Here is a 24,989-nt window from a genome sequence, read left to right as displayed (position 1 = left end):
ACCCCAACCACTTTTCCTTAATGTTCTGATCATTCAATAAATGGATTTTTGATAGGCCCACAAAATAGGCAAGATACTAAAAGGTTTCTTTGCTGCCATCTACCGACCATTTTAAGTTTTGGCAGCTCAGATATGGTAGCGGGGGGGGTATATTTTGGTGCAAGTAATACTGGAAGATAAAATATCCTGAGCTGTGTAGCCCGAAAAGCTTCACTATGAGAAAGGACAGTGGAACAGGTGTGTGCGCATCGCATCTCCTCCGTTTAGTGCCAAATAGATCCCCAAGATTCACAATCACGATCAAGCCCCAACATTGCCCAAATTGCTGCTTTCCAGATCTTTTGAACCTCTCCAAGCAATCTGACAAATCAGGAGGACATTTGGGTCATAGGATAGATGCGCGTGCCTGTTTGCTTGAGGGAAATCCCTCTTTTCTGAACATTTTATAAGATAGACTGCTACTCTGCTTTGAAGATCGGCTATCTTATCTGCGTTCAGGGTCACTCAAAAACATTTCATTGTCTCAGAGGCCGGGGGCGGGGGGTATCCCACCAATGCGAGGTCAACCAGCCAAGGATTTGTGTCACCTGAAATAGAAAACTTTATCCCGATAAAGGATTCCCCCCCCCCCACCCCCACACACACAATCTCTCCCTTCCAGGAAGCTCTTAGTGGACGGCGCTCTTCCTCCCGCTTCCCGGCTGACCAATAGCAAAGCGCAAAAAAAAAAAAAAAAAAAACCCGGCAAAATTCCACTTTTCGCGTTCCGATCTACATTGCTTTGATAGCAAGAGACGGGGGGTGGGGGGGGGGAGTCGCTCCGCTCGATAAGGTTTGGAAGTGGAGGGGATCGGACCCAAAGTCCAACCTTTCCTAGGGAGGATCCTTAAGAGGCGGAGGAAGCCGGAGCTCCCGCCAGAGGGTCACCAGTCACCACCCTGCAGCTGCTAAAGTTATCTTCGCTGCGCGCCGCTTGCAGCAACAGTTGGACCCGCTTCGGATCTGGGAAGGGAGAGGCGGGGGGGGGGCGAGAAGCGGTGCTCCAAATCCTAAAGCCTTGCTTACTGCTTTTGACCGCGACTGCCTGCGCAGGTATGGCCTTTGTCCCTTTTAAAAGCAGGGCCGCGGGGTCTAAGTCCGAGTCCGGCTGCCTTTGGAAAGATTGCAGCAATGCGGCGGGCCGGGCGCGTAAATCTTGAATTTCCCCTTTGCTGGAGGAGCGCCGCAGAGAGAAACCGCGTGGGCCCGTGGCGGGTTTCTGCTTGCCTGCTGCTGTGTCGGCTCCAGTTCCACGTGAGGGCCGGTGGAGCTTCTGCTCCAATTCCTTTGGTCTCTTCCTCCTCATGGGTCCCGCGTCCTACTCAGAGTAAACAGAAGCGCCTAGAGCCAAAGGAGGAGGAGGCCAAGGCTCGGGGCCCTGTCGTCCCGGGGTAAAGGAAATCCTTAGGCGACTAGGTGCGTGGGTGCAAGATTTAAAGAAGAAAGGGGAGCAGCAGGCACACGGGCCTCCCAGCAGATGCAGCTTTTTGCAGTTTCACGTGGATCAAGAGTCTTGCACCCATTCATCAGAAGGCAAATCTCACAGATGACCTCTAAAAAGAAACCCTGGTTTTTTCACACACACAACAAAAAACCCCAAGGATTTCTTTTTTAAAAGTCAGTGGTGAGGTTTGCCTTCTGATAAATAGGTACATGTTTTTTTTTTTCCAGGACAGGGCTGTACAATTCAGGTAGTCCTCGACTTATGACCTCAGTGGCCAACATGTTGCTAAGAGAGATTTGTTAAGTGAGTGGTGCTCCTTATTATGAGCTTTCTTGCCACCGTTGTTAAGTGAGCCACTGCTGTGGTTAAACTACTAACACGGTGGCTTCCTCGTTGGCTTTGCTTGTCCGAAGGTCGCAAAAGAGGATCGCGGGACGCTGGGACATTGCAACCGTTATAAATGTGAGTCAGCTGTCAAGCGTCGAATTTTGGCTGTGGGGATGCAACAGTCATAAGTGTGAAAAATGATCATAAGTCACTTTTTTCAGTGCCGTTGCAACTTTGAACGGTCACCAAATGAACTTTTGTAAGTCAAGGGCTATCTGTACTTTAAGACGCAGCCGCCACCCTGAGAACATGCCTCTGTCAAGATTTAACTTGACAGCAATTTTGGTCCATTGGAAGCAAATCAAAAGAGCCCCCAAAGGCAATGGCACAGTACTTTTAGGGTTTATTCTTTAAAAAAAAATAGCAGCATGCTGCTTTAGATGACCTAAGACTGGCTAGTTATCAGAAATCCAGGCATAGATTGTGATATTTCTCAACAGGGTAGAAAGGTTGTTTTGCAATCTTTAAGCCAGACTTCAACAAGGGAGTCTTTTTGTGAATTCCATTGATAAGTGGCTCCTAACTGGTTTAATTTTTTATTAAAGTAAATAAATTAGTTTGAAATCTTTAACTCAGGAACAATGCCTAGTGATTTCAGTGGGGCTTTGATCCTTGGCAGTAGGGGGTTACATCTGCTTAAACTCTGGGAAGTGTAGGTCTTCAAAATTCCTTCGGTTTTTCCAAAACCAGTAAAAAAAATGTTTTATGCTTATTCAGAAGTCCCCCATGCACAGCTCTTGGGACATTGCGCCCCCTCCTCTCGCCTTTGCACCCTCGACCCTTCGCCCCACTCTTTGCTGGAAAAGCTTCCCGGAGCTCGCTCCTCCAAGGCGCGTCTCTTCCCTCACTCCCGTCTGAGGATGCTTCACGGGTCTCCGACGGCGTCTCTTGTTTTTCCGCCCGCCCCCACCCCTCCAGCCATTGGAAGCTGGATGCGTACAATTTGAATAGGAAAGTTAGTGATCAGTATGAAGGTATGTTGAGGTAATATGACATCAATCCTTCAGGGCATGTCCGGTCGGGAAACTGACATTGCAAGGATAGTTGTTTGAATCTTTAAACAACTGCTAGTATTTCCCTTTGCTACCTCTTAGACCAGACAGAATCAAGGTGAAATTATCAAGGTTATCCTTCTATTTCTCTACCTTTGATCAGGTAGAATAAATGAGGATTGGATTGCAAATAACAGTAAGTGGGTTGAAAGAAAGAGGCTGAGAAAGTTGTGGTTGGATGGAGTTGATGAGATTGTGAAAAAGAGAGGAGTGAAAAGGTTAAAGAACAAAGGCCAATCTGTAAAATGGATCCAGCAGGAGCCAGGATGGTTGGCAAACTCAGAATGGAATAGATAAATGCGGTGCAGGTAGCCTGCAACTTACGAATGGTCGCTTAGTGACCGTTGGAAGCTACGGTGGATCCCCCACAAAGGTACTTACAACCTGGATTCAGAGTTCTGATAGCTACCCCCCTCAATGGTCATGTGACTGCATTTATGGCCATTTGCCAGGGCAAACAATGGGTTTACTTTACGACTGTGGCATTTGTTTAACAACTGCTGCAAAAAAGGCAATGAAACCAGATACAATCATGTTATGACCCACTTAATGACTGCCGTGACTTATGACCGTAATTGCAGGTTCAATTATGGTTATAACCAGGGGTGGATTCTACTGGTTTGGAGGAACTCCTTGCTCCAAAGATCAGCTGGCAGTGAACCAATTCGCTGCGACGTGCATGTGGGCCCGCCCCAGCTCTTCTTCCCTGTGCTTTATTCCCTTTTGTGAGAGCACAGCTGATTTGGGCAGCAAAGCGATTTGCCACGCCTCCGCTATTTTACTCACAGGGACTGCAGAAGAAGGTAAGTATAAAACCTTTTTGAAATGCAGAGTGTGTGCATGTGATCACCAACCCGGTTGTTATACCAGTGGAATCCCGAAGGCCTGGCACATGTAAAATAAACATAGTTTTAGCTGTGCTTCAATTTCTCCTCTCATCACATACCTTTCAACTTCCTGTGTTTTCTTATTCCTGTTCTGTGGTCTGCAAAATAGCGCTTAACCCCCAAAGGAACGAGTATGTTGTGTATGCATCTATGAAATGTTCTACGTAAAGTGAGCATTAATACAACCAGTGTGTGAGAAGGAGGCCAAAAATGTCGCAAAAACAGGCTTGCCACACCAGAACCAGCAGAGTTGGCATGCTCCATATCTCTTCCATTAGGAAATGTCACTGTGTGGGAACTAGAGGTCAGCTCTCTGTTGCAATGTTTGCCCTATGAAACAATATCAACCCAGAGGTGCTGATGGCCCTGACCTTCCTGGCTCTTCTTAAGACTTAAAAGACCAGGATGTTACCTCAGGTACTTGGGCTGAGAGGTTAAACCAGTCCTCCCGGTGGATTTATTTGTTTTGGCTTTTATTGATTGAAAATAAAATGTTTTTAGAACCTGGATGTATGTCATTTTAATTATCATTGCCATTTTTAACCAGTACTTGGTTTTTTTTTTATTTTGTATGCTAGTTCTGTTTTTTAAGTTCTAATCCCCTGGGAGCCATGTGGTTTAAATAAATAAATGCTACAGGAAACTTGTACTAGTCAAAGCCACTGCAGTTGTGATACTGTAAATCTGCATCATAGCTATCAAAGGTTAAAACTCAGATCTGTTCACCATGTCTGAAAGGTTTTGAATGGAAAGTTCTGAAACAGTTTCTTACGTGGATTTGCCAAATAAGAAGTACACAGTAATTTGCTGGCTGAGTTCTCGGGTCATGCTTAATCATGGATTTATTTAACTGAGATTTGTTGACTAAGCCACAATTTGGTGTGCTCACAGATCATGTTCAGCCACAGGCAAGAATTCACTATTGCATAGGTTGCACGCACTCTGCCCAATTTTATGGCCTCCAGAGTTTCTTAAGATTATCTGTCAAAATTCAACTGTAAATCAGTTAATTTTCTGTTCTTCTATTTCTTAAAAAAGACTAAAACATCTCTATTTAGTCTCTGATAGATTTGACATATCCACTTTACTTTCAGCTGACCAACATCCTCAAACATGGATTGGACAGGGAACCAGTTTCACTCTAGCTGAAGAGCGAACATGGCCCTGTAGAAGAGAACTAATTCCATTAGAATTCGAATATTATTTTATGTTCTATGTTGTAAGTTGCCAGCTCCTAACATCGACTCTGGTTTTTGAGCTTTTGTGGCTGTTTTATGCAACACATGCAAGACCAACACAGAATGTAAAACATTTCTTAAGATTGTATACAGCTACAGATCCAGGAGCTAAAATTCAAAATGGTTTTACGTTGTGCCTCCAGTGATGCAGCTTGCTTGTGGCCAGTGCACCCTATTTAGAAGCTGTCCATTGCTCTGTATGTCCAACTCATTTGAGTACCCAGGTCATGTTGTTTCTGCAAGGTGCATTTGAGGCATTTGCAATTCAGACAGAATTATTTGTTTTGGGCTTCCTGGAAGAGTGTAGTGAGTGTTGCGGTGTAATACATTTAGTCAGGAGATAGGCGGCTGATATACAATCACAGAGACCTTTGCCTTCAATCGCTCCTTCAACGGAGGCACGTTTTACAGCTCTACTGTTTGTGCAGTGTTACTAGGCCAAATATAGCAAAAAGGTTAAAGGAAACAAAGATTATTTGTACGATCCATTGCTCACATGGACATGTTGGAAGATTATTGTGAGAATTCTCCTTACCAGCACGTTGGGGCCAAGTTACTTGTTACAGAATTGTAAGTAGGATAATCCTAAAACCCTCTTTCTTTGAGGAACTTTCCTTCAGAATTGAGAATATTATGCATTTTTCAGTGTAAGAAGAGGCGGGGAGGGAGAGAAATTAGTTTTCATTCCCAAATGCATGGCTCAGGACTTTGAATCCTGCAGAAGTGTGTGTGTGAGAGAGTTTAAGGGCAATGAGTGCAATAGGCTATCTTCTCGGAATGTAATGTGTAAATTGAAGTTACAGCAAAGAACCTTGAAAATCCTTTAAGAACTGGACATTCTTTTTCCAAACAGATCTAGATAACTGAATACTCTTACTTAGTTCAGTTTTTTATTTCATGTTTAACGTTGGTTAGTGCGTTCAGGAACCGTGCTGCTTAAAATACCATGTAAAACAGGCTATGGCTGGGTGATTCAAGAAACTTCTTTTGTTGAAAAAAATAGTAATTTCCCTTCCCTTATTCCGATAGTTTCGTTAACTTTTGAAATGAAAGCAGGAGGTCTGTGTGCAAAATGTTTAATTTAAAAAATAATAATAATCAACCTGTGGGGTTTGTTTCTTCGTTTTTTGAATGGCAGGAATATGATGGCTCAAGCAGATTCAGATTTAATGGAAGAGGAATCACTAAAGAAGGATTTAAAATTCTACTTTATGAATCCGTGTGAAAAATACAGAGCTAGACGTCAGATACCATGGAAACTGGGGCTTCAGATACTGAAGATAGTTATGGTTACTACCCAGGTAACATTTTAAAAGATGCTTGTGTTACTTTGTTGGGGATTCACATATACAAATTGGCAAATGAATGAATTCCTAGTACATTTGTTATTTCTAGTTTTATTCAGCTTAAATATAGAGAACTGGATCAATTGTGCATAGAAAAATAAATAAACTGTCATACTCTGAAGCCTTGGGCCACTTGACCTGTCATGTGTATTAACTTGTGTCATAAGAATTACAAAATTAACCATTAATTCAGGTGAGGGAAATGATTCTTTTAATCAAGGGCCACTGGAAAAAATTAATTGGAGGGCTGACCTGTTATTAGTGTAGGTATTAGATCTTTGTACATCAATTAACTTCTGAACGCTCATGAAAACTTGGAATATATTCTCTAATGGACTGAACTCGTCTTTCACTCTTTTCCCCATCTCTCTCTCTCTCTCTCTCTCTCCCTCCCTCCCTCCCTCTCTCTCTCTCTGTCTGTCTCTGTCTCTCATGTGTGAGAAGTGGAGTAGTGTCCCAACTTGAAAACATCTTGAATACAGGTAGTCTTCAACTTAAAACAGTTTACTTAGTGACCATTCAAAGTTCCAACAGCACTGAAAAAAATTATTTATGACAGTTTTTCATTTTACAACCATTGCAACATCCCCATGGTCACATGATCAAAAGTTGGACGCTTGGCAACTGGTTCATATTTATGACCAGTTAAGAGCCGTGGTGGTGCAGTGGTTAGAATGCAGTACTGCAGGCTACTTCTGCTGACTGCCAGCTGCCAGCAGTTCAGCAGTTTGAGACTCACCGGCTCAAGGTTGATTCAGGCTTCCATCCTTCCGTAAAATGAGGACTCAGGTTGTTGGGAGCAATATAATGACTCTGTAAACCGCTTAGAGAGGCTTGTAAAGCACTATGAAGCAGTATATAAGTCTAAATGTTATTGCTATGATGGTTGCAGTATCCCGGGGTTCCTGTGATCAGCTTTTGCAAAAGCTGACAACTGCAGCGATACAAAGTGAAGTTGTAAAATGGGGCAAAACCCACTTAGCAACAGAAATTTGGGGCTCAATTGTGGTCGTAAGTTGAGGACTACTTATAATATTGAACAGATTCATTGTCAAATGCTTGCAAAAGCACCACCTCTTTACATTTACATCTTTACACTTTGCAAACAATATTGTAGATGCCAGAGATATTGTATAAACTTGTACAATCACACTGGGAACTCATTCGGTTTCTAGGTTAAAGTGTGTAAAGGTAAGTGTTTTCTCTATGTGTTGAACAACCCCTGTACTATTTACCTGCTATTCTAAATGTTTATTTCTGATATTCCTTGAGTGTGAAGACTGAGGTTGCGCAACCATTTTGTTTTCATTTATAAAAACTTGGAAGGGATCTGAAGTTGAGAAAAAGAAATGCCTCCTCCATATAATGTAAATTAATGAGTGTCCTTCAGTTTATTTAGGAAATTAAATGGGTGTTTTTGTTCAGTGGCATACTACATACGCTTTGCATGTTGACTAAGGTATGTGAAAAGAATCTTTGGCATCCTGCTTAGAAAGGCTTTCTTCCAAAATCTTATAGAGCTCATTACAATGTAAGGCTAGAAATACCAAGTATCTGATGTGGTAATGATTAAACAGCCTTCCCCAACCTGGTGCCCTCCATATGTTTTGGAAATGCCAGTTCTATAGTTGGTAGTCAATATTTTTTTTTTTTTAGCCATTTTGACTTAGAGTTCAGTAAGTGGCTCTTCCCACATATTTTGTAGGTAACAGGCTTGTAGGGCTGCTTTCTACCTCCATGTGAACATCTATTTGGATTTGGATGGTGAGGATAAATGAGAAGGTGAACTGAAAAGATTTTTTTATAGATAAGTGGATCTAGTTTCTCACTAATCAGGGTCCAAAAACAAAGAAAGTATTTCTTATTTTTTTCCTTCATATTTTGAAACTTTAATTAAAAATACTTTTAAATACGATATGGAGTGAGAAACAACAATTTAAGAAATCAAGTAATGATGAGTTTTCAGGATTAATATCTGTGGCCTTGTTTTATGGTGTATGGTGTATGCTTTGCTGCTAGTTGTATCTGGCATCTTCACAGACAAAGTAAGCTGCTTTGTAGCATGCCACTCAGCAGCTCCCAGACAACTGAAAGGGACTTGAGTGGGTTCTGGGTATTTGAACCTGGCAAGTTAATCTCTAATTGGTCCGTGTCACAGGAGTCCAAGAAAGCTGGCTCCTGATTGGTTTTTCATCTAGGCATTGAAAAATACGCCAAATTCAGACATCCTTGCCATGTGATTTTATAATCTTCAGTCATTTAAAAGCTTAATCAAAATGTGACTCCTGGTTTAAAGGGGAAAGGACAATCTGTGATGCTTAAGATATTGCTGAATTTCAATTTGTTGGTTGGTTTTTAAACACACTCCATTGCTAAAGTTAAAAATCAAAAGTTTTTTAAAGTATTTCATATTTAAGTAATTATAGCTTTTTATTAAATTCCATTTCAAAACCTGGTTTAAAGTGATTTCCCTAACCAGAATAATACATTGGAAACAAGTCACATATAAGGAGATGAGGATTAAAATGATGGAGGAGAAATTTGTATCTTTCCATCTGCTAAATTAGGGGCTGGCAAACTCTGGGAGGGGGGCATTCTGCCTTTCTTCCCTATTGAGGGGAATCAAATGTTTTTGGATGGACTTTGGAGATAGGGTTTAAACGCAGAATGCTTAAGGCACCCTGAAAAATGGAAAGTTTGCCACTTAAATATTTAGATTTTGGACACCTGTAATCTCTCAACAACAACAAAAAGGTTCAAAAGGTTCAGTGTAGCCTGTTCTGCAAAGTTCTTTGGAACACACAAATGGAACGTTGGGGGCTTACACATTGCCTGTATTAAACCATGATTTAGCAAGCTAGGGGGCTCATATCGAGAAGTACCTGCCCCCTGATTTAGGATGTGTTACATAAAACAATTCACCTCTTCCTCTCTTTTTCTTCTCTGAAAGCTCATCCTTTTTGGTTTGAGTAACCAGTTGGTGGTTTCTTTTAAAGAGGAGAATACTATAGCTTTTAAGCACCTGTTTCTGAAAAACTACTCTGGGGTTGATGAAGATGACTACAGTTGCAGTGTCTACACACAGCAAGATGTCTACGATAGCATCTTTTTTGCGATTACTCAGGTAAATGTCTACCTTTGGTATCTGAGTATATGAGTGAAAAATGTGCATGAATCTGACTAGAAATGGAAACACTAATATGGTCAATCCAAGGGACAACTGAATGTGAGAACTGAGAATGTGGGATTTATTTGATTCAAAGCCTGTCCAACTTCATGTTTCTACTGAATCCCAACCTGAATCTGAGATTCAGTGCAGAGATATAAAATCTCTGGGATTATGCCTTTAGTATGTCCTAAAAATCTAACCCAACACCTACTTCTTTACAAGTGAAAATTGTAAATTAATGTGCTTGCCCAAATAATACGCTAGATCTTGGTCACCCTTGCTAAAGCTGTAGTTACAGTCCAACTCCTTTGCCACAGGGAAATAACAATTGAATTCTTTAAAAACTTGGCATTCTTTTGTTACACTTCATGGTATTCTTTTCCAAAAGGAAGTTTTTAAAATTCATAGATTTCTTTCTAAGTAAATGTGTAACTGGGCAAAAGAGGTAATGAATACCAAACAGTGCAATTAATACAATAACTTTCTATTAACAGGTTCTTCAAGTTTATTTTGACAATAAATGAAATGTTTTCAAAGCTAATTTCAAGCTTCTTGTTTAAATCTCTGTGTTTTTGAATGTCTTATAATCCTAGTTGAGGCTACCAAAAAAGAGTATTTCTTCTTCTTTTTGCATCTAGTACCAACAGCTGAAGAATATATCACTGGGCACACTCGGTTATGAGCAAGATGAAGATGACATGGCTGGCTTACACATATGTAAGCAACAATATAAGAAAAGCACAATGCTTCCTTCTAATGATACTTTGCTCATAGACAGTACTATTGAAACAGGTACTTTGGAATCAGCACTGTAACTGCAGCTGTCCATTTGATATTTGTATGTTTTTCAAAACTTGGGGGCAAACCTTATAGTTAGTCTCTGATTTCAGGTTTGCCTATACAGTACTCATCTCTCTTGTGTTAGTAGAATGTTACAAAAGATATAAGCATTTGCCTTGGCTGACCAAAGTCCCCTTTGTCTGTAAATAAAGCAAGAGCTTTGCTCTGAGGATGCCACAAAACTAGTTTAACACATCACAAGTTATAACATAGTTCATATTTTGACATGATGTTCTATGTGCATTATTATGTCACCATTTGCTTTAGGAAACTATTACACAGTTTGAAATAAAGCATTTTTCTTAGGTTTCTAACTTAGGTTTCTGGTGATGATTTCATAATTCCTAGTTTATTTTTGCTTCTCATTAAAGTCTCTAATTAAGAGGTAAAAGGCTCTGTGTTAAAAAAAAAATGTGTGTGGGCAGGTGACAAACCAGACATTAACTTTCCAAGCCATGCTTGAATTGCTGATCTGAAAGTCTTTTTCCTTAAAGCTTGGTTAGTTTGATCTGTGCCATCGGACAGTTGTTTTTTAACTTAACAAACTGGGATGTGAACCAAGCTTTTTTGCCAGGAAAGAAATGCCTTTTCACTCCTGTTATACTATGCCTTGGTGAAATACGGAAATATAAATTAACCCCCAATTTCTGTTTATCTGAATTGAGGAACTAGGGTAATTTATTTGAGAACTGAACAGGAAATTTAACCACAGTTAAATTCACAGTTCAAGCTTGCTTAAAAGTGAACATGGGAAATATTTAGGCAGTTAGAGGGCACATTTTTATATTATTCTTTTTCTTGAGTGTGGAGATAGGTTGATGATAATTTATCTCACCTGTTTGGATTAGTTTTCTTTGGAAAATCAGGAGGAAATTTGCAGCTCTCTGATTTAACTATTTGCCAGATCAGTTGTGGACATAGGAGTCTACTTGTGGCATGTTCATTGACTGTTCCTGTTTTGGGATCTTTCCTTGTTCCAGAACAGATCATTTTAATTTCCAGATTTTGATAAAATGAGAGCTTATATTTCTCATAGCAGTCAGAAGAAAGAGCAGAAAGTTTATGGGTAGGTCATGAACACTTTACTCTTTGAATTGTAAGGGGGTTGTCTAGTGTAGCCTATGCCTTTTGACTGTATTGAGGTTCTTTATATATTGTGTCAATCTGTACAAGAAGTAGTCTTCATTTAGCAACTGCTCACAGTTAGGATAATGCCAAAAAGGTAACTTTACAACCATAGGAAAGCTGAAGTAAGGTCATAAGCACTGTTGCAGTTTCACTAAGCAACCTCTTTGCTTAATGATTGAGTTGTCAATATCCATCGTGGTTGGTAAAGAAGGACTACCTGTATATCGATGGATTGATTGGAAGAGGGGTTTTGGGTGGGTACCCAGATAGCTTATTTGTGTAGGTTTCACATAAGCTGTATGACCTGTTTATTCATCTATCTGCCACTCTTGGTTTTATTATTTAGATACGGCTTATACCAAACAGGAATTACAGAATATAAAATTATAACTTGGAACTGTGTTTCTTGTATAAAACAGAAGATGGTGATAATAATGATTTTTTTGCATAATCTATGCTTACTTTGAAACCATGTCATTACAATGATCACATCTTTTGATTTCTCAAGCCCATGCCATGTATTTGTGGTATTTAAGTATATATTTTGCTTCCTTCTTCCAGAATGCATTCATTTGAAACCTCAGGATCTGTCCACTAAGGAAATAAGTGACTTAAAGAATTCAACATTTTTCAACCTTGAGTTCTATAGGTAACATGCGGTTTTTAAAGCCCAGTTTCTGTTTCCTTAGAAAAAAGAAAATGTTGTAATGGTTTCTCTTTCTCCAGGCTCATACAGGTTGAAATTTATTTTAAACTAAAAGGCATTGATCTGCAGACTATTCATACTCGTGAACTGCCTGACTGTTACAAATTTGAAAATACTGTGAGCAATTTTTTATTATTTCACCCATAGAAAATATATTTTACTCTTCAATCACTTTTTATGCTGGCAACTCTTATACATTAGCTTAATACAGGTTATCCTAGATTTATGAGCGATCACTTAATCATTGTCTGAAGTGTCAATGGATCTACCATAGGGGTACTTAAAACCTAGATTGAAAGTTCTGGGAGTCAGCCCCACTCCCACAGTAGTCACATGAATGAAATTTGGGTTCTCTGCAACGGGGCTGCATTTACAGCCATTTGGAGCATCCCGTGACCACATGACTGCATTTTATGACATTTTTGCTGAAAACGGGCATTTACTTCCAGTTTTTGGCAAAATCACACCCATAGTGAACCCTTTGTTTGCTTAGCAACCACTGTAAAAAAGTTCATAAAAGCAGGTCAGTCACATAATTGACCTTTTTCAGAACCATCACAAATTATAGCCAAGATGGACAGACTCCATTACCATCGTAACTTGAGGACTACCTGTATTATGCATCTCTTGTACATTAGCTTAATACACTGTAGTGGGCAATACACTGACATATGAAGAAGCTTTGTTTACCAACCAAAGGAGATATATATTGCGTCTATATGTAATATTCCATAAATATTTGTCATGGGAAAATTAGCAGTGATTATTGTTTTAAGCAGCTTCCCATACTGAGATATCAGGTTGCTCAATTTCTTTAGTCGCTTCTATAATGCACTTACACAGCTTTGTTCTTCAGTGGATTGAATAAAGTAAGCTGCTGGATGTTTTAGTCTTCAGGATGAAATTGAAATAAATTTAAATGGTTGAGGCAAACCAGGTACTGTAAATTGCTACCTTTTAGTGATAGTACCAGATGCATACACTACATTGCCAAGCTACTTTCTGGAGAATTACTGCTTTGATACCTATGAATAGACTTAGAGACTTGTAGCTTTTTTTTTAAAAAAAACTTATATAGGATGCTCTATATACAAATCCAGTTTGGTGTAGTGGTTAAGGCACCAGCCTAGAAGCTGGAAGACTATGTTCTAGTCCTGTCTTGGGCATAAAGCCGATGAATGACCTTGGTTCAATCACTGTCTCTTAACCCTGGAAAAAACACTTTTTTTCTTGACAGATTACTTTTAACAATATGGCTCACAGTGGTAAAATAAAAATATATTTTGATACTGACGCTGACATTCAAGAATGTAAAGAGTGGAATATATCTGGCTCTTGTAAGTATCATGAATACTTGAGTAAGAAAATGGAAGCCTCCTTTTTTTTAGGTATAGCACCATTTTGTATAGAGACTGTGGCATCGATGGCTTAAGCATTGTCAACAATGCAGAAAATTTGATTGGGTCATATTTTCTGAGCAAATAGATATACACTTATATAACTAGCTACGTGGAGGAGCAGTGTTTATCTTTTAATATCATTATTCTGAAATGAAAGTTACCTTGGATTTAACTTTTTTAAATTCAGCTAAGAGAAATGGATGTCTAAAATAGCCATCAAAATTTTCCTTTCATATTAAGATGTAATAAAATACTGAACAAAGAAGCTCAAAACCATAAAAACTAAGCTAAGCTATTATTGCAATTTAACACAGAAAATGTATATATGGACAATTATGCAAGCATTCTTCACAAGTACTGTGGCTAGAGAATTATATTTTGAAAGGGTCTGTAGAACAATGAAGGTTTTTCTGTTTCTTCATGCTTCAGGACTATACTTAAAGGGAATTGACTTACTGCAATTAAGTTATCACCTCTGTAGTGACTGGCTTGGAAATACCTGTATTTCCTGTATCTTTAAGTTATTTGTTTTTATATTCCTTTTAGTAGTTCAGAAGAACACACAATATATCTTGGTTTTTGATGGGCTTGTTATAGTGAGCTGTTTTGCTTCCTTGATTCTCTGCACACGATCTATTATTCTTGCTCTAAAATTGCAAAAAGTAAGTGTATGCCTCATGTCTATTCATGCATTTCTTTTTTCCAAAATAACAGAAAGCAAGAATTGTTCTTAAAATATTTGTCATATAGTTTGATCAGAAGTCCAATTTAAGACTGAAACTAATAGTGGGATATGTTTTTAAAGATGGGAAATTCATATTCCAAATGTTCTTGCAATTAACAGCTGCTGATTATTAGAACTTCCAATTATATTCAGGCATGTTATTTGTGTGATTTAAGTCCCTTTAATTAATCACAAGGTAGAATCCCAGAAATAGAGGGCATAGAACATATTTAATTTTCAACTGTATAAGAAGCAGGCACATCAATATCTTTACTCCATATTAGTCAAATGACCTATTGGGATCCTTAAATTAAAATAATACATTCTGTGTGCATCAAAATCCAAAAATTATACATAATACATCCCTTTTATCTGAACATATGGTATAATTGAAAATTGCATATGTGAATCTGAAAGGGGTAAATTGTAGGGTTGACATAGAAATATAATTTGTGTTTTCTTTTATTCTTATCTTTTATGCTATTTTCTAACATATGGCCATATTTGCGTTCTATATTTTATATTCTGATATGGCCTAATAGAAAATAAAACAAGTATTATTAATTAATTAGAAGAATTAAAGAAATTTCATGTTGATATAATATTACCATTTGGGGCTTTTAAATATTGGTCTTTTTTTCTTTCTACACTCTGTCATCCAAGTCAAATTGATTAAGAAAACTGGAAATTGAATAAATATGTTATTTCAAGACTTGTTCACAGAAAGTGATATAAGGTGGTTTGATTATTTTGTTTGTGTGCTGTGCATGCCACACATTAATGGTTGAGACATCCTTAGGAACCCTGGCTGGTTCTGTGAACTGTAAATAAAATTCATTTGGAATGCGGCAAACATGTAAAATATTGAACAGAAATGAGTGTTATTAAAAAGTTTCTCTCCAACCAAAGGCTGAATGTTGACAATGCATAGCAGGAATAAGCAGAATTTTAAAAAGAATGAGATCTTAAAAGTTAGCCAGTAACTGTCTTCTATAGTGTGTGTATACAGTAGAGATGGATGAAATTGTTTCCAAAATGTCGTTCCTATAAGATAGTCAGTGGTAAGTGATACTGGGATTGTAGGTCAGCAATAGCTAAACTACAGATTCCTTATCTTAATGCAGTTCCTATGATGATCACATGGTGGCATTACCATAGTAGTGGCATGATGTTAATTAGTAAATCATTCTTGTTTTGAAGCAGTTTTTTCTTCTTGTGTTAATCTTTAAACCAGAGGTTTGTGAATTTTTTCCTGGAGAAGTACGAGCACCATGTATGCAGGGCAGATCGTTTAGAATTCATAAATGGATGGTATGTTCTGGTGATCATCAGTGACGTGATGACTATCATTGGCTCTGTAATGAAGATGGAAATAAAAGCAAAGGTAATCCTTAAGGCTTCAGTTACTTTTGGCTTGTGATAGCTGAAAGAATTTTAACCTCTAAAACGTTGGTTGAGATCTGAAGAGGAAGCAGCTCTTCCTCTTTCAGTGGTTAACCTTTTTCTTCTTTTTTCAGAATCTTACAAGCTATGATGTTTGTAGCATTTTTCTTGGAACGTCCACACTATTTGTTTGGGTTGGAGTCATTCGATATTTGGGCTACTTCCAAACCTACAATGTAAGCTCAAATAGCAAAGTGCCAGAAACTGAGTGGGTTCTCCACCACCACCACCACATGGTATCTGATGGACTTTCCCAATTTTCTAGGTACTCATTTTAACAATGCAAGCATCATTACCCAAAGTTCTCAGATTCTGCTGTTGTGCTGGGATGATATACCTTGGATACACTTTCTGTGGCTGGATTGTTCTAGGACCATATCATGAAAAGGTATGTAGGTGATCTGGAATGTATTCTTTATAAACAATTAAGGAATATTATAAAAGACTATTGCACCCAAATAGAGGCAAATGGGTGTCCTCTGTGCTATACATTAGTTGAGTTATTCATAGTTCAATTCATAGTTCTAATTGCTAAAGGATCTTTTATGTCTAAAGAAAGAGACCATGTGGTACTCCAGGCTTCACTGGTGAAGGAATTAAATGCAACTATTGACTTCATTTATGGGTGACTTGAAAGTTGATAAATGTGATTTCTCTTACACAAGTTTATTGCTAGGGGGCAGCATTGTCTAATGCTAGTTAGCTTTAGAGAGACAAAGCTTCTTCCCTAAACTAATATTAAATAATACGAAAGAGCTTAGGTTCCTGTCTTGCTAGTTCAAGGCTCTAGAAAAAAACTCAGTTGAATTTGCCAACAAATTGGCAGGGTAAATCCTAAAATACAGGTAGTCCTCAACTTACAACCACAATTGATCCCCAAATTTATCTTAAGTGAGAAATCATGACCTGGATTACTGAGAATCTCTATAGACATTTAATAAACCTCAAGGTTCAGATACTTTTGCCACACATAAATCTGTATCTTTGGCTCATTTCCTCAATAAATAAATGGGAGAAAAAAATAATAATGCTTTGACTGTTGATCAGGTTCTGTTTTTCTAGCTTTTGGGCGTGTGAGGAACAGAGCATATTTTATGTCATATCTAGGCAGAAATATTGAAAATTCAATACAACAAATTTAGTATTGTTTTAGTGTTTATTTGATTTGTCAATCGCTTACAAGATACAGGTATAAGAATAAATATAGTTTTGAATACATGAGATAGATACTTATAAGAAAAATAAAAAACAATAGGACAGGGACAGTAGGCATGATTGGTGCGCTTATGCACGCCCCCTACAGGCCTCTTAGGAAGTGGGTGACAAACTTTTAAGCACCACTGTGGTAAATGCTGCTCTCTGAGTGCAGGACAGCCCTATCCATTTTACTTTATTGCCCGAAACTCCAGTCTCCTCCACATTTCATATGGAGCTTCTATCCACCACAAGGTTGACAATCCTTAATGGTGCTTTCAATGAAACCTGTTACCTAAAGAGTATTGATACTGTATTGAGACTTAGCATGGAATGCAGCTTTTAAAATTATGATTTGTGTTTAATTTGCTTTTAAAAAAACCCTATGAGGAATACTGTAGCACATTTATACAATTTGGAACAAGATGCTCTATGTGAGATGCGAGTCCTGTGCTCACTCTTTGAAATGTACATATTTTTTTTCCTGCAGATATTTTGTTGTTTTTGTTCAATCCAGGTTTAGTAATGTGCTGGGTTTTAATAATGAATTGTACCCTGTTTATTAGTCGTCGTTTTTTTAAAAGAAGATTGGACTAAAACTACTCTGAAATGCCACCATAGTTGTTTCTGATGTTGGTTATGTTCTGTGCTCTCTACTTTTAGTTTGAAGATATGAACACGGTAGCAGAATGTCTCTTTTCTTTAGTCAATGGCGACGACATGTTTGCTACATTTGCTCAGATCCAGCAGAAGAGTACCATTGTCTGGTTATTCAGTCGATTATACCTGTATTCCTTCATTAGCCTCTTCATATATATGATACTCAGCCTGTTTATTGCCCTCATTACAGATGCCTATGACACCATCAAGGTAAAATATACTGTGTTGAGTACAGTGGTGGGATTAAAAAAATTTCACTACTGGTTCTGTGGGCGTTGCTCAGTTCTCCTGTGCAGGGCAACAAAAGAAGAACTAGCCAATCGGCGAGGAGGCAGAGAATAGATGGGTCCGGGGCCAGTCAGAGGTGGTATTCACCGGTTCTCCGAACTACTCAAAATTTCCATTACCAGTTCTGGAGAACTGGTCAGAACCTGCTGAATACCACCTCTGGTTGAGTACTACTTCAGGCTATGGGGATCTTCTTGAAGGTGGTCTGGCGCTCACTTACAGAAACATTAAGACATAAAACGTTACGCGTGAGCTTGAAAATTCATAGAAACTCAATGGATACAGTAGCTTTTTAAAGCAACAGTCTCCAACCTTTCCAGCTCTATGGACGGACAATGGTAGGAGGAAGAGAGCATGATTTTGTGTGTGCGTGTGCCACTTGCAAACATGTAGCTTTGTGTGCGTGCTCACCCACCACTTAATGCAGGCCAGGTCCCAACAGGCCACGGCCATGGACCAGGAATTGAGGACCCTGTTTTAAAGGATGTTTTAGTACCGTGTATATGCCTGTTAATCACATACTAGAAAGCTAGAAACCTTTTCCTAGGGTTTCTTATTTTTCAGTCTTGAAGTTATTACCAAATCTATAGTAGCTTCTCTGCAGTGCAAGGGTCTTCAAACTTGGCAAGTTTAAGACTTGTGGACTTCAGCTCCCAGAATTCCTGAGCTAACATGACTGGAGGAGGAATTCTGGGAGTTGAAGTCCACAAGTCTTAAAGCTGCCAAGTTTGAAGATCCCTGCTGTAGTGGGTAGAAGAGTAAACTGGAAGATGTCGGGAAAAGCAGAAGAAGTCATCCTTATACAACATTTAGAAAGTTAACTGTATCGCTGCAGTGCCACTTTCAGGAAGAACAAACTAATTCAGAAAGCAAATTGAATGATGCTTATCAAGGAAGTGAACGGATATTTGTGTAATAGATGAAGTACTCTAACAGAATTGGATAAGAAGATAAGATTTACAAAAAAGCACTTTTCTCTCTTCGTGAGCAGCATAAATAACATTAATTTCAACCTTCCAATATATTTGAGGCTGCAGATCTCTGCTTAAATGATAACTGCTCTCACAAATCATGCCCCTTTCCCACAATAGGTTAAGAAATGGGAAGTCCAGACAGAGTAAGTTAGCGTGAGTAAAACTGTTTCCTAAGAGATTTTTCTGTACACACCTATTTTCAGAAATACCAACAAACTGGGATCCCAGTTACAGATCTTCATGAATTTCTAAAAGAATCCAACAATGAAAATTATGGCCCAAGACAGCGGACATCCACGAACTTCTGTTGCTGTATGAGGTCAGTATTTTATTCCACTGATTCCATTATGTATTTTTCCTGTGCACTGTATACTTAAGTTACCGTATATACTCGAGTATAAGCCGAGTTTTTCAGCCCATTTTTTGTGCTGAAAAAATCCCCCTCGGCTTATACTCGAGTCAGATTCCCTCTGAAAAAATGGTGTGGACTCGCTGCCGCCGGGCAGCCAGTCCCGCCGCCTCGGGAAGGGAAAGGCAAAGCGCTTTTTGCCTTTCCCTTCCCGAGGCGGCGGGACTGGGGCCGCGCTGGCGGCAGCGACTCCCAACAGCCCCAGCCGGAAGGGAAAGGCAAAAGCGCTTTGCCTTTCCCTTCCCGAGCGGCGGGACTGGGGCCGCTCCGGCGGCAGCGACTCCCAACAGCCCCAGCCGGAAGGGAAAGGCAAAAGCGCTTTGCCTTTCCCTTCCCGAGGCGGCGGGACTGGGGCCGCTCCGGCGGCAGCGACTCCCAACAGCCCCAGCCGGGAAGGGAAAGGCAAAAGCGCTTTGCCTTTCCCTTCCCGAGGCGGCGGGACTGGGGCGCTCCGGCGGCAGCGACTCCCAATAGCCCCAGCCGGGAAGGGAAAGGCAAAAGCGCTTTGCCTTTCCCTTCCCGAGGCGGCGGGACTGGGGCAGCGCCGGCGGTAGTGACTCCTGACTCAGGGGGCCTCCGAGGGAGGGGAAGAGAGTGACTCCTGCCTCCCGCTGTCATCATCTTCTTCTTTTGGGTTAGTGAATCAATTAAACATTTCATGATAGTGAGATCGTTTCCCAAATTAATTATTTTTATTTTTGAAATTTACCAGTAGCTGCTGCATTTCCCACCCTCGGCTTATACTCGAGTCAATAAGTTTTCCCAGTTTTTTTGTGTAAAATTAGGTCCCTCGGCTTATATTCGGGTCGACTTATACTCGAGTATATACGGTACCTTATTGTGGCCTCTCTGATGAAACGCAGCTAGAAACATGAATAGAACAAGCCCTCTTTCCCTTTTTGTATTAATCATTGGCAAATGACTTGAAATTGAGGAAATGAAGGGATCATAATTCTTTTTTCTTGAGGTAGAATTCTGTTCTTAGGAGCAGTTAAGTTTGCTTCCATTATGGCATAAAACAATTTTATATCATTGATTGTTTTTCCAAATTAATTAATACTGTAAATAAAAACATTAAAAGTTTGTTCTAATTCTGGAACAAATTATTTTCTGTGATGAAGTTTATTACCTATCTTTGCTTAATAAGTTTATTGAGAGGCATCAGAAGCCAGCTAAAAAGAGGTAACAGCTTTCTCATAACTGGGTTTATGTACAATGTTAATAAAGAATTTTAAAAAATAACATGGTTAGCACCCTGGTTCCCATAAAACTAAATAATAATGGATAGATTTTCAAAATGCACGAAGCTAATAACAAACAAAACATATTGTGGTTTAGCAATGAAAGCACAGGATTTAATTATATTCTGACGTGGGAATTGCATTGTTTGTCTGTAAATTCTATAAACATCACAATTATATTCCCAAATATTTAAAATTAAGATGTATGTCAAACAGCATGTATATCAATTTTCAACACTCAAGAATCTCTTTTTCAGAATGGTGACATTTCAAATACTTTTTGCATTTTTATATATATATATGTAATGACAGATTCTACATATAATCAGGAGCTACAGTACAGGTTTTATGCAAGATTTGTTCATACTACTTATGCCTAAAATTTAATTCAAGGTGATGTGAGGCTGCTTTCCTTGTTATACTGACCATGACTAGGAATGAACTTGAGAATGTAGTTTTTGCTTACTTAATAGTTTGAATTCAATATATATCAATAAAACCTAGAGTCTGGCTGAGTCTGAATAAACAATTCTACATACAATTATTTCAAACTATTAAGTAAGCAAAAACTACATTCTCAAGTTCATTCCTAGTCATGGTCAGTATAACAAGGAAAGCAGCCTCACATCACCTTGAATTAAATTTTAGGCATAAGTAGTATGAACAAATCTTGCATAAAACCTGTACTGCAGCTCCTGATTATATGTAGAATCTGTCATTACATTGGAAATAATGCAAATAGGTGCAATCCAATTATGACAAGAAAAGAGGTTCAAGCTTGTTTTTGTGACCATTGAGAGGATTCATAGAAGAAGCAAGCTGGCCTGCTGAAGAAATCATAATGCTGAAGTCAGCAAGCCTTTATGTTGTTGAAGAGAAGAGCAGGACTATAGAAACCTAGCCAGAAAAAGGTTGGCTTGAGAAAATGGGCCCCAAGAGATAGTAAGCTGAAATGGAAGAGAATGAGAGTTAGAAAAAGCAGAGCAAGGCAAGGCAAAAATAGGATAATGTAGACTTCAAAGATATCTGAAATTAGCAGATATTCTTTGGTATGAAGTGATTGAAACAGACAACAAAGCAAAATATACGTTTGCAAGTTCTTTACTCTGGGAAAAGTATTTTTATTTTAACAAATTTAAAGAAGGTAAATTTCTTTTATAAACACTCTGAGGACAGCGTATGAGCATGTAGGAAAATGACTAGATAATGTTGATGAAATAAACAAGGTTTCAGGTAATAGAATTAGACATGGGACAAGCTAATTGCTGATTGTACGAATATAGATTAAAACAACTGGGGCAGATGGCTCTCCCCATCCATTCCTGTAAAAGCTCTGTCAGTAACTGCTTCCAATTCAATCATATTTTATTATTGCAATTTATATAACTTTTAGTACTTGAGTTAGCTGACTATTTTAGGTCAAATTTGGGCAGCTGTGTAGAAGTGAGCAATGTCTTAAGTCATGATTTTGTTAGCAGATCCTGATTTTGAATAGATGTGATCTACTGTGAAGATAAACAGCTTATGGAATATCTGCTATTTCAATTGAAGGCCTAGGAGAGACCTTTCATTCTCTAAATAATTTAGATAAAATCATAAAGTTTGAGCTTTTCTCATACCTCCTTCCAACATTTTTTTATCCCTTTGCTGATCTTAAATAATGAACTATTTCTTCTTTCTACAGACGGAAAAGCGATGATAACTTTCTACTTATTAATTAAAGATAGTTGGCATGGCCCAAATTGTCAACAAACTGCTGGAAAGCTGGCCATCTTGAATGTATTGGAAACACTATGTGTGCACAAGTCTTTTCCACAAATTCATTGACCTTAATGTAGTTCAAGGAAAAAGAAGTAGCAGTTTTTCTGCAGTCAACAACGGGAAGCTCAAAATTTGTTGTAAAAGTGTTGGATGAACAGTTTATAAATTGATTGCAATAGCTGATCTTAAAAAGAAACATGCAGTGGGCTCCTCAATCTTAAGTAATTGTTACACACTTTTCAATTGTAACTTGCTTTCTAAATATTTTTATATTAAAAATATATTAAAGTATTTAAATGAGACCAGCTTCTTGAATACACTATTGTAATTCTTGGTTCCCTCCATTAGCCATTGAAATCTGATGCTGCAGTTCTGTGTAACTCAACTTTAAACTCAGAAGATTCTGAAACTTTGTTCTTAAGTAAACAGCATAGGGTTGGTCAAACTGCTACAGCAGGGCTGTCAAACTTGCGGGCCGTGGGCCAGATGCATCACACCTGGTCATGCCCACACCCGGTTTAGCGAAGGGGAAAAAGGTTGCATTATATCATGTGATGCCACCGTGACACCACACATTTGACACCCCTGTTCTAGAATAACTGAAGCATATATATGCTAATGCATAGGATTTGTAACAGCTACAGCTTACTCCATAAATTATGACAATGTGATAAGAAAGTTTATTTGAGAACCCTGACTAGTCTTGGTTCAGGTTGAAGTACCTTTAAAATAATTTGAACCAACTGCTATCATTTTCTACATATTCATGGCCAAATAAGAATTTTGCCTGCCCAGTATATATGCCTATGACATAATTGGCAAATTGGATAGCTGTTTTGATAGCAGAAAATAAATTGCCATTCTAAGTCAATCAGAAATCCCAGTTAGTGAATGAAGTTGGCCAGGATCTTTGTGGGGAAAGAAAGGAAGAATATCTGGTTTTTGTTATGGATGTTTTCTTTTACTTGCTTCTCTCTTCGTGTTTTTTTCAAAGTTACCCCAAGGGAGGGAAATTTTGGGGACAGAAGGAATTTGGTGGATTGGAGAATTTTCTAATGAGATTCTCTCATTATGTAATATTAAGGTTGAGTTGCTGTTGTGACTTCTACTACCAATTAATTCATTATGTACCACCAAGTTGGTGTTGATTATTAACAATGATGTAGATAATTTTTTCCATAAATATTTTTCCCTAAACTGATCCTTTGGATCTTCCAATGGTGTACCTATCACCAACTACTATTGCTATTACTGTTTTGCCACAGACTTTGAAAAGAAAGTTGTCCACATATGCTACCAATAGCCGCTGCTTTCTGTACAGTTGCAGTTTATATAGATGCTTGACACAACAACAGTTTGTAATTCAGGAAAATGGCCAAGACTGTATACAGAGTTTCCACTGACATTTACTGAAGCTTGCTAACACTTAAGAACACTTACAAAATTCTAAACAGGTTTCCACTCCAGGAAATGTGGTTGTATATAGGCAATATTAATCTGTAGTGGTGGATTCAGTGCATATTTAAATTACAGAATTTGCTGCCCTCTGTTGTGGTGATGATCATATATTTTGATGGGCTAGACAAATCAATGGAAAACCAGATTAATAATGCCTAATGGATATAGGCTACTTCATCAATATTGAGCAGCCTATCTATGCTACAGAACAACAGAGGTAGAAGAAGGTTACTGCATTGATTTCCTGTCCATTCTTACTAGCTTCTTGATGTGCCTAAGTTGGATGGGTCTGAAAGGTACTTTATTTTATCACCTTTTGCTTTTTCCATGAACAAAAGCCGAGGGACCAATGAATCAAGACTGACTTCTTGATACAATTTAAATGTTGGAATAAGAAACAAATTGGAGATAAGTTACCAGAAAGCAATGAAAATATGTAAAGGATAGTGCATCTCTAATGAAGAATAGACACAGTTCTTCTAAATGATGACTAAAGTGATTAAATCATGTTAAATGGAATAACAGAAGCTAAATCAAGGAGTGGTATATATACATATCCACAAACACACATGTATGTATGTGTGTGGCCATTTTATATATAATTCCAACTATTGTGTTCTCAGTGTCAATATGCCTAACTTTTAAAGTAAAAGTTATAGTAAAATATATTTATTATTTTAATGGAATATTCAGCTACTTTTAGGCTCAATATGTCAAGATTGCAGAGAAATGTCTGAAGTTAAGAAAGGACAGTCTGCAGAGAAAATGTTTTAATATAAGCTGAGGAAATTGTGGTTTTTCAGAGAGAAGCTCAGGGGAAGTACTTAGAGTTAGAAGAAATCAACACATCCCCATAGTTTCCAGAAAAAAAGAAACTTCTTTTTTTTCCCAGAATTTCTATAGTTAGTTCTGTGTTTCTTAATGACATAAGTATGATGTCTCGTGAATTGGTAGATCCCCATGCTTCAGATTACACCGCCAAATTGCTATTATTGTTACTACATTGGGTTATTATTCTAGAGCAGTACAGTACAGTATTAAGCAAACAAAGCTTTTTGGATTTTTTAAGTAACCAAATAATAACTTTGCATATTCCAAATGCTTCGTTCTTGGCTCCCAAATCATCTTACTGGGTTACCTAGTTTCAGTACTTTTAACCTGATACCATTGCGATTCTTTTTTTAATGTTACAATATTAAAA

At 38.4% G+C, this 24,989-nt stretch overlaps 1 protein-coding gene across 3 annotated transcripts; it reads left to right on the top strand.

Moving 5' to 3' along the window:
• The first annotated feature begins 926 nt into the window (after positions 1-926).
• On the top strand, positions 927-22,632 carry MCOLN2 (mucolipin TRP cation channel 2). 3 transcript variants are annotated; one of them, XM_026690213.2, is made up of 14 exons: positions 927-1,092; positions 6,186-6,348; positions 9,344-9,517; positions 10,201-10,354; positions 12,092-12,179; positions 12,257-12,353; positions 13,474-13,573; positions 14,183-14,298; positions 15,595-15,744; positions 15,878-15,979; positions 16,069-16,191; positions 17,661-17,867; positions 19,123-19,238; positions 22,254-22,632. In XM_026690213.2, the coding sequence occupies exons 2-14, from the start codon at positions 6,190-6,192 to the stop codon at positions 22,288-22,290; spliced, it is 1,623 nt and encodes a 540-aa protein (XP_026545998.1). In that variant the 5' UTR covers positions 927-1,092; positions 6,186-6,189; the 3' UTR covers positions 22,291-22,632. The 3 variants fall into 3 exon arrangements, with proteins under 3 accessions (XP_026545998.1, XP_087816684.1, XP_026545996.1); XM_087960558.1 differs by lacking the exon at positions 927-1,092 and adding an exon at positions 4,961-5,028; XM_026690211.2 differs by lacking the exon at positions 927-1,092 and adding an exon at positions 5,383-5,617.
• Positions 22,633-24,989: the final 2,357 nt, after the last annotated feature.

Source organism: Notechis scutatus, chromosome 3 (genome assembly GCF_049901735.1).
Source record: "Notechis scutatus isolate UNSWTSFEM ecotype Mainland chromosome 3, rNotScu1.2, whole genome shotgun sequence".
NCBI lineage: Eukaryota > Metazoa > Chordata > Lepidosauria > Squamata > Elapidae > Notechis > Notechis scutatus.
The sequence above is the reverse complement of the archived record's forward strand: the minus strand, read 5'-3'. Positions and strand labels throughout refer to the sequence as shown.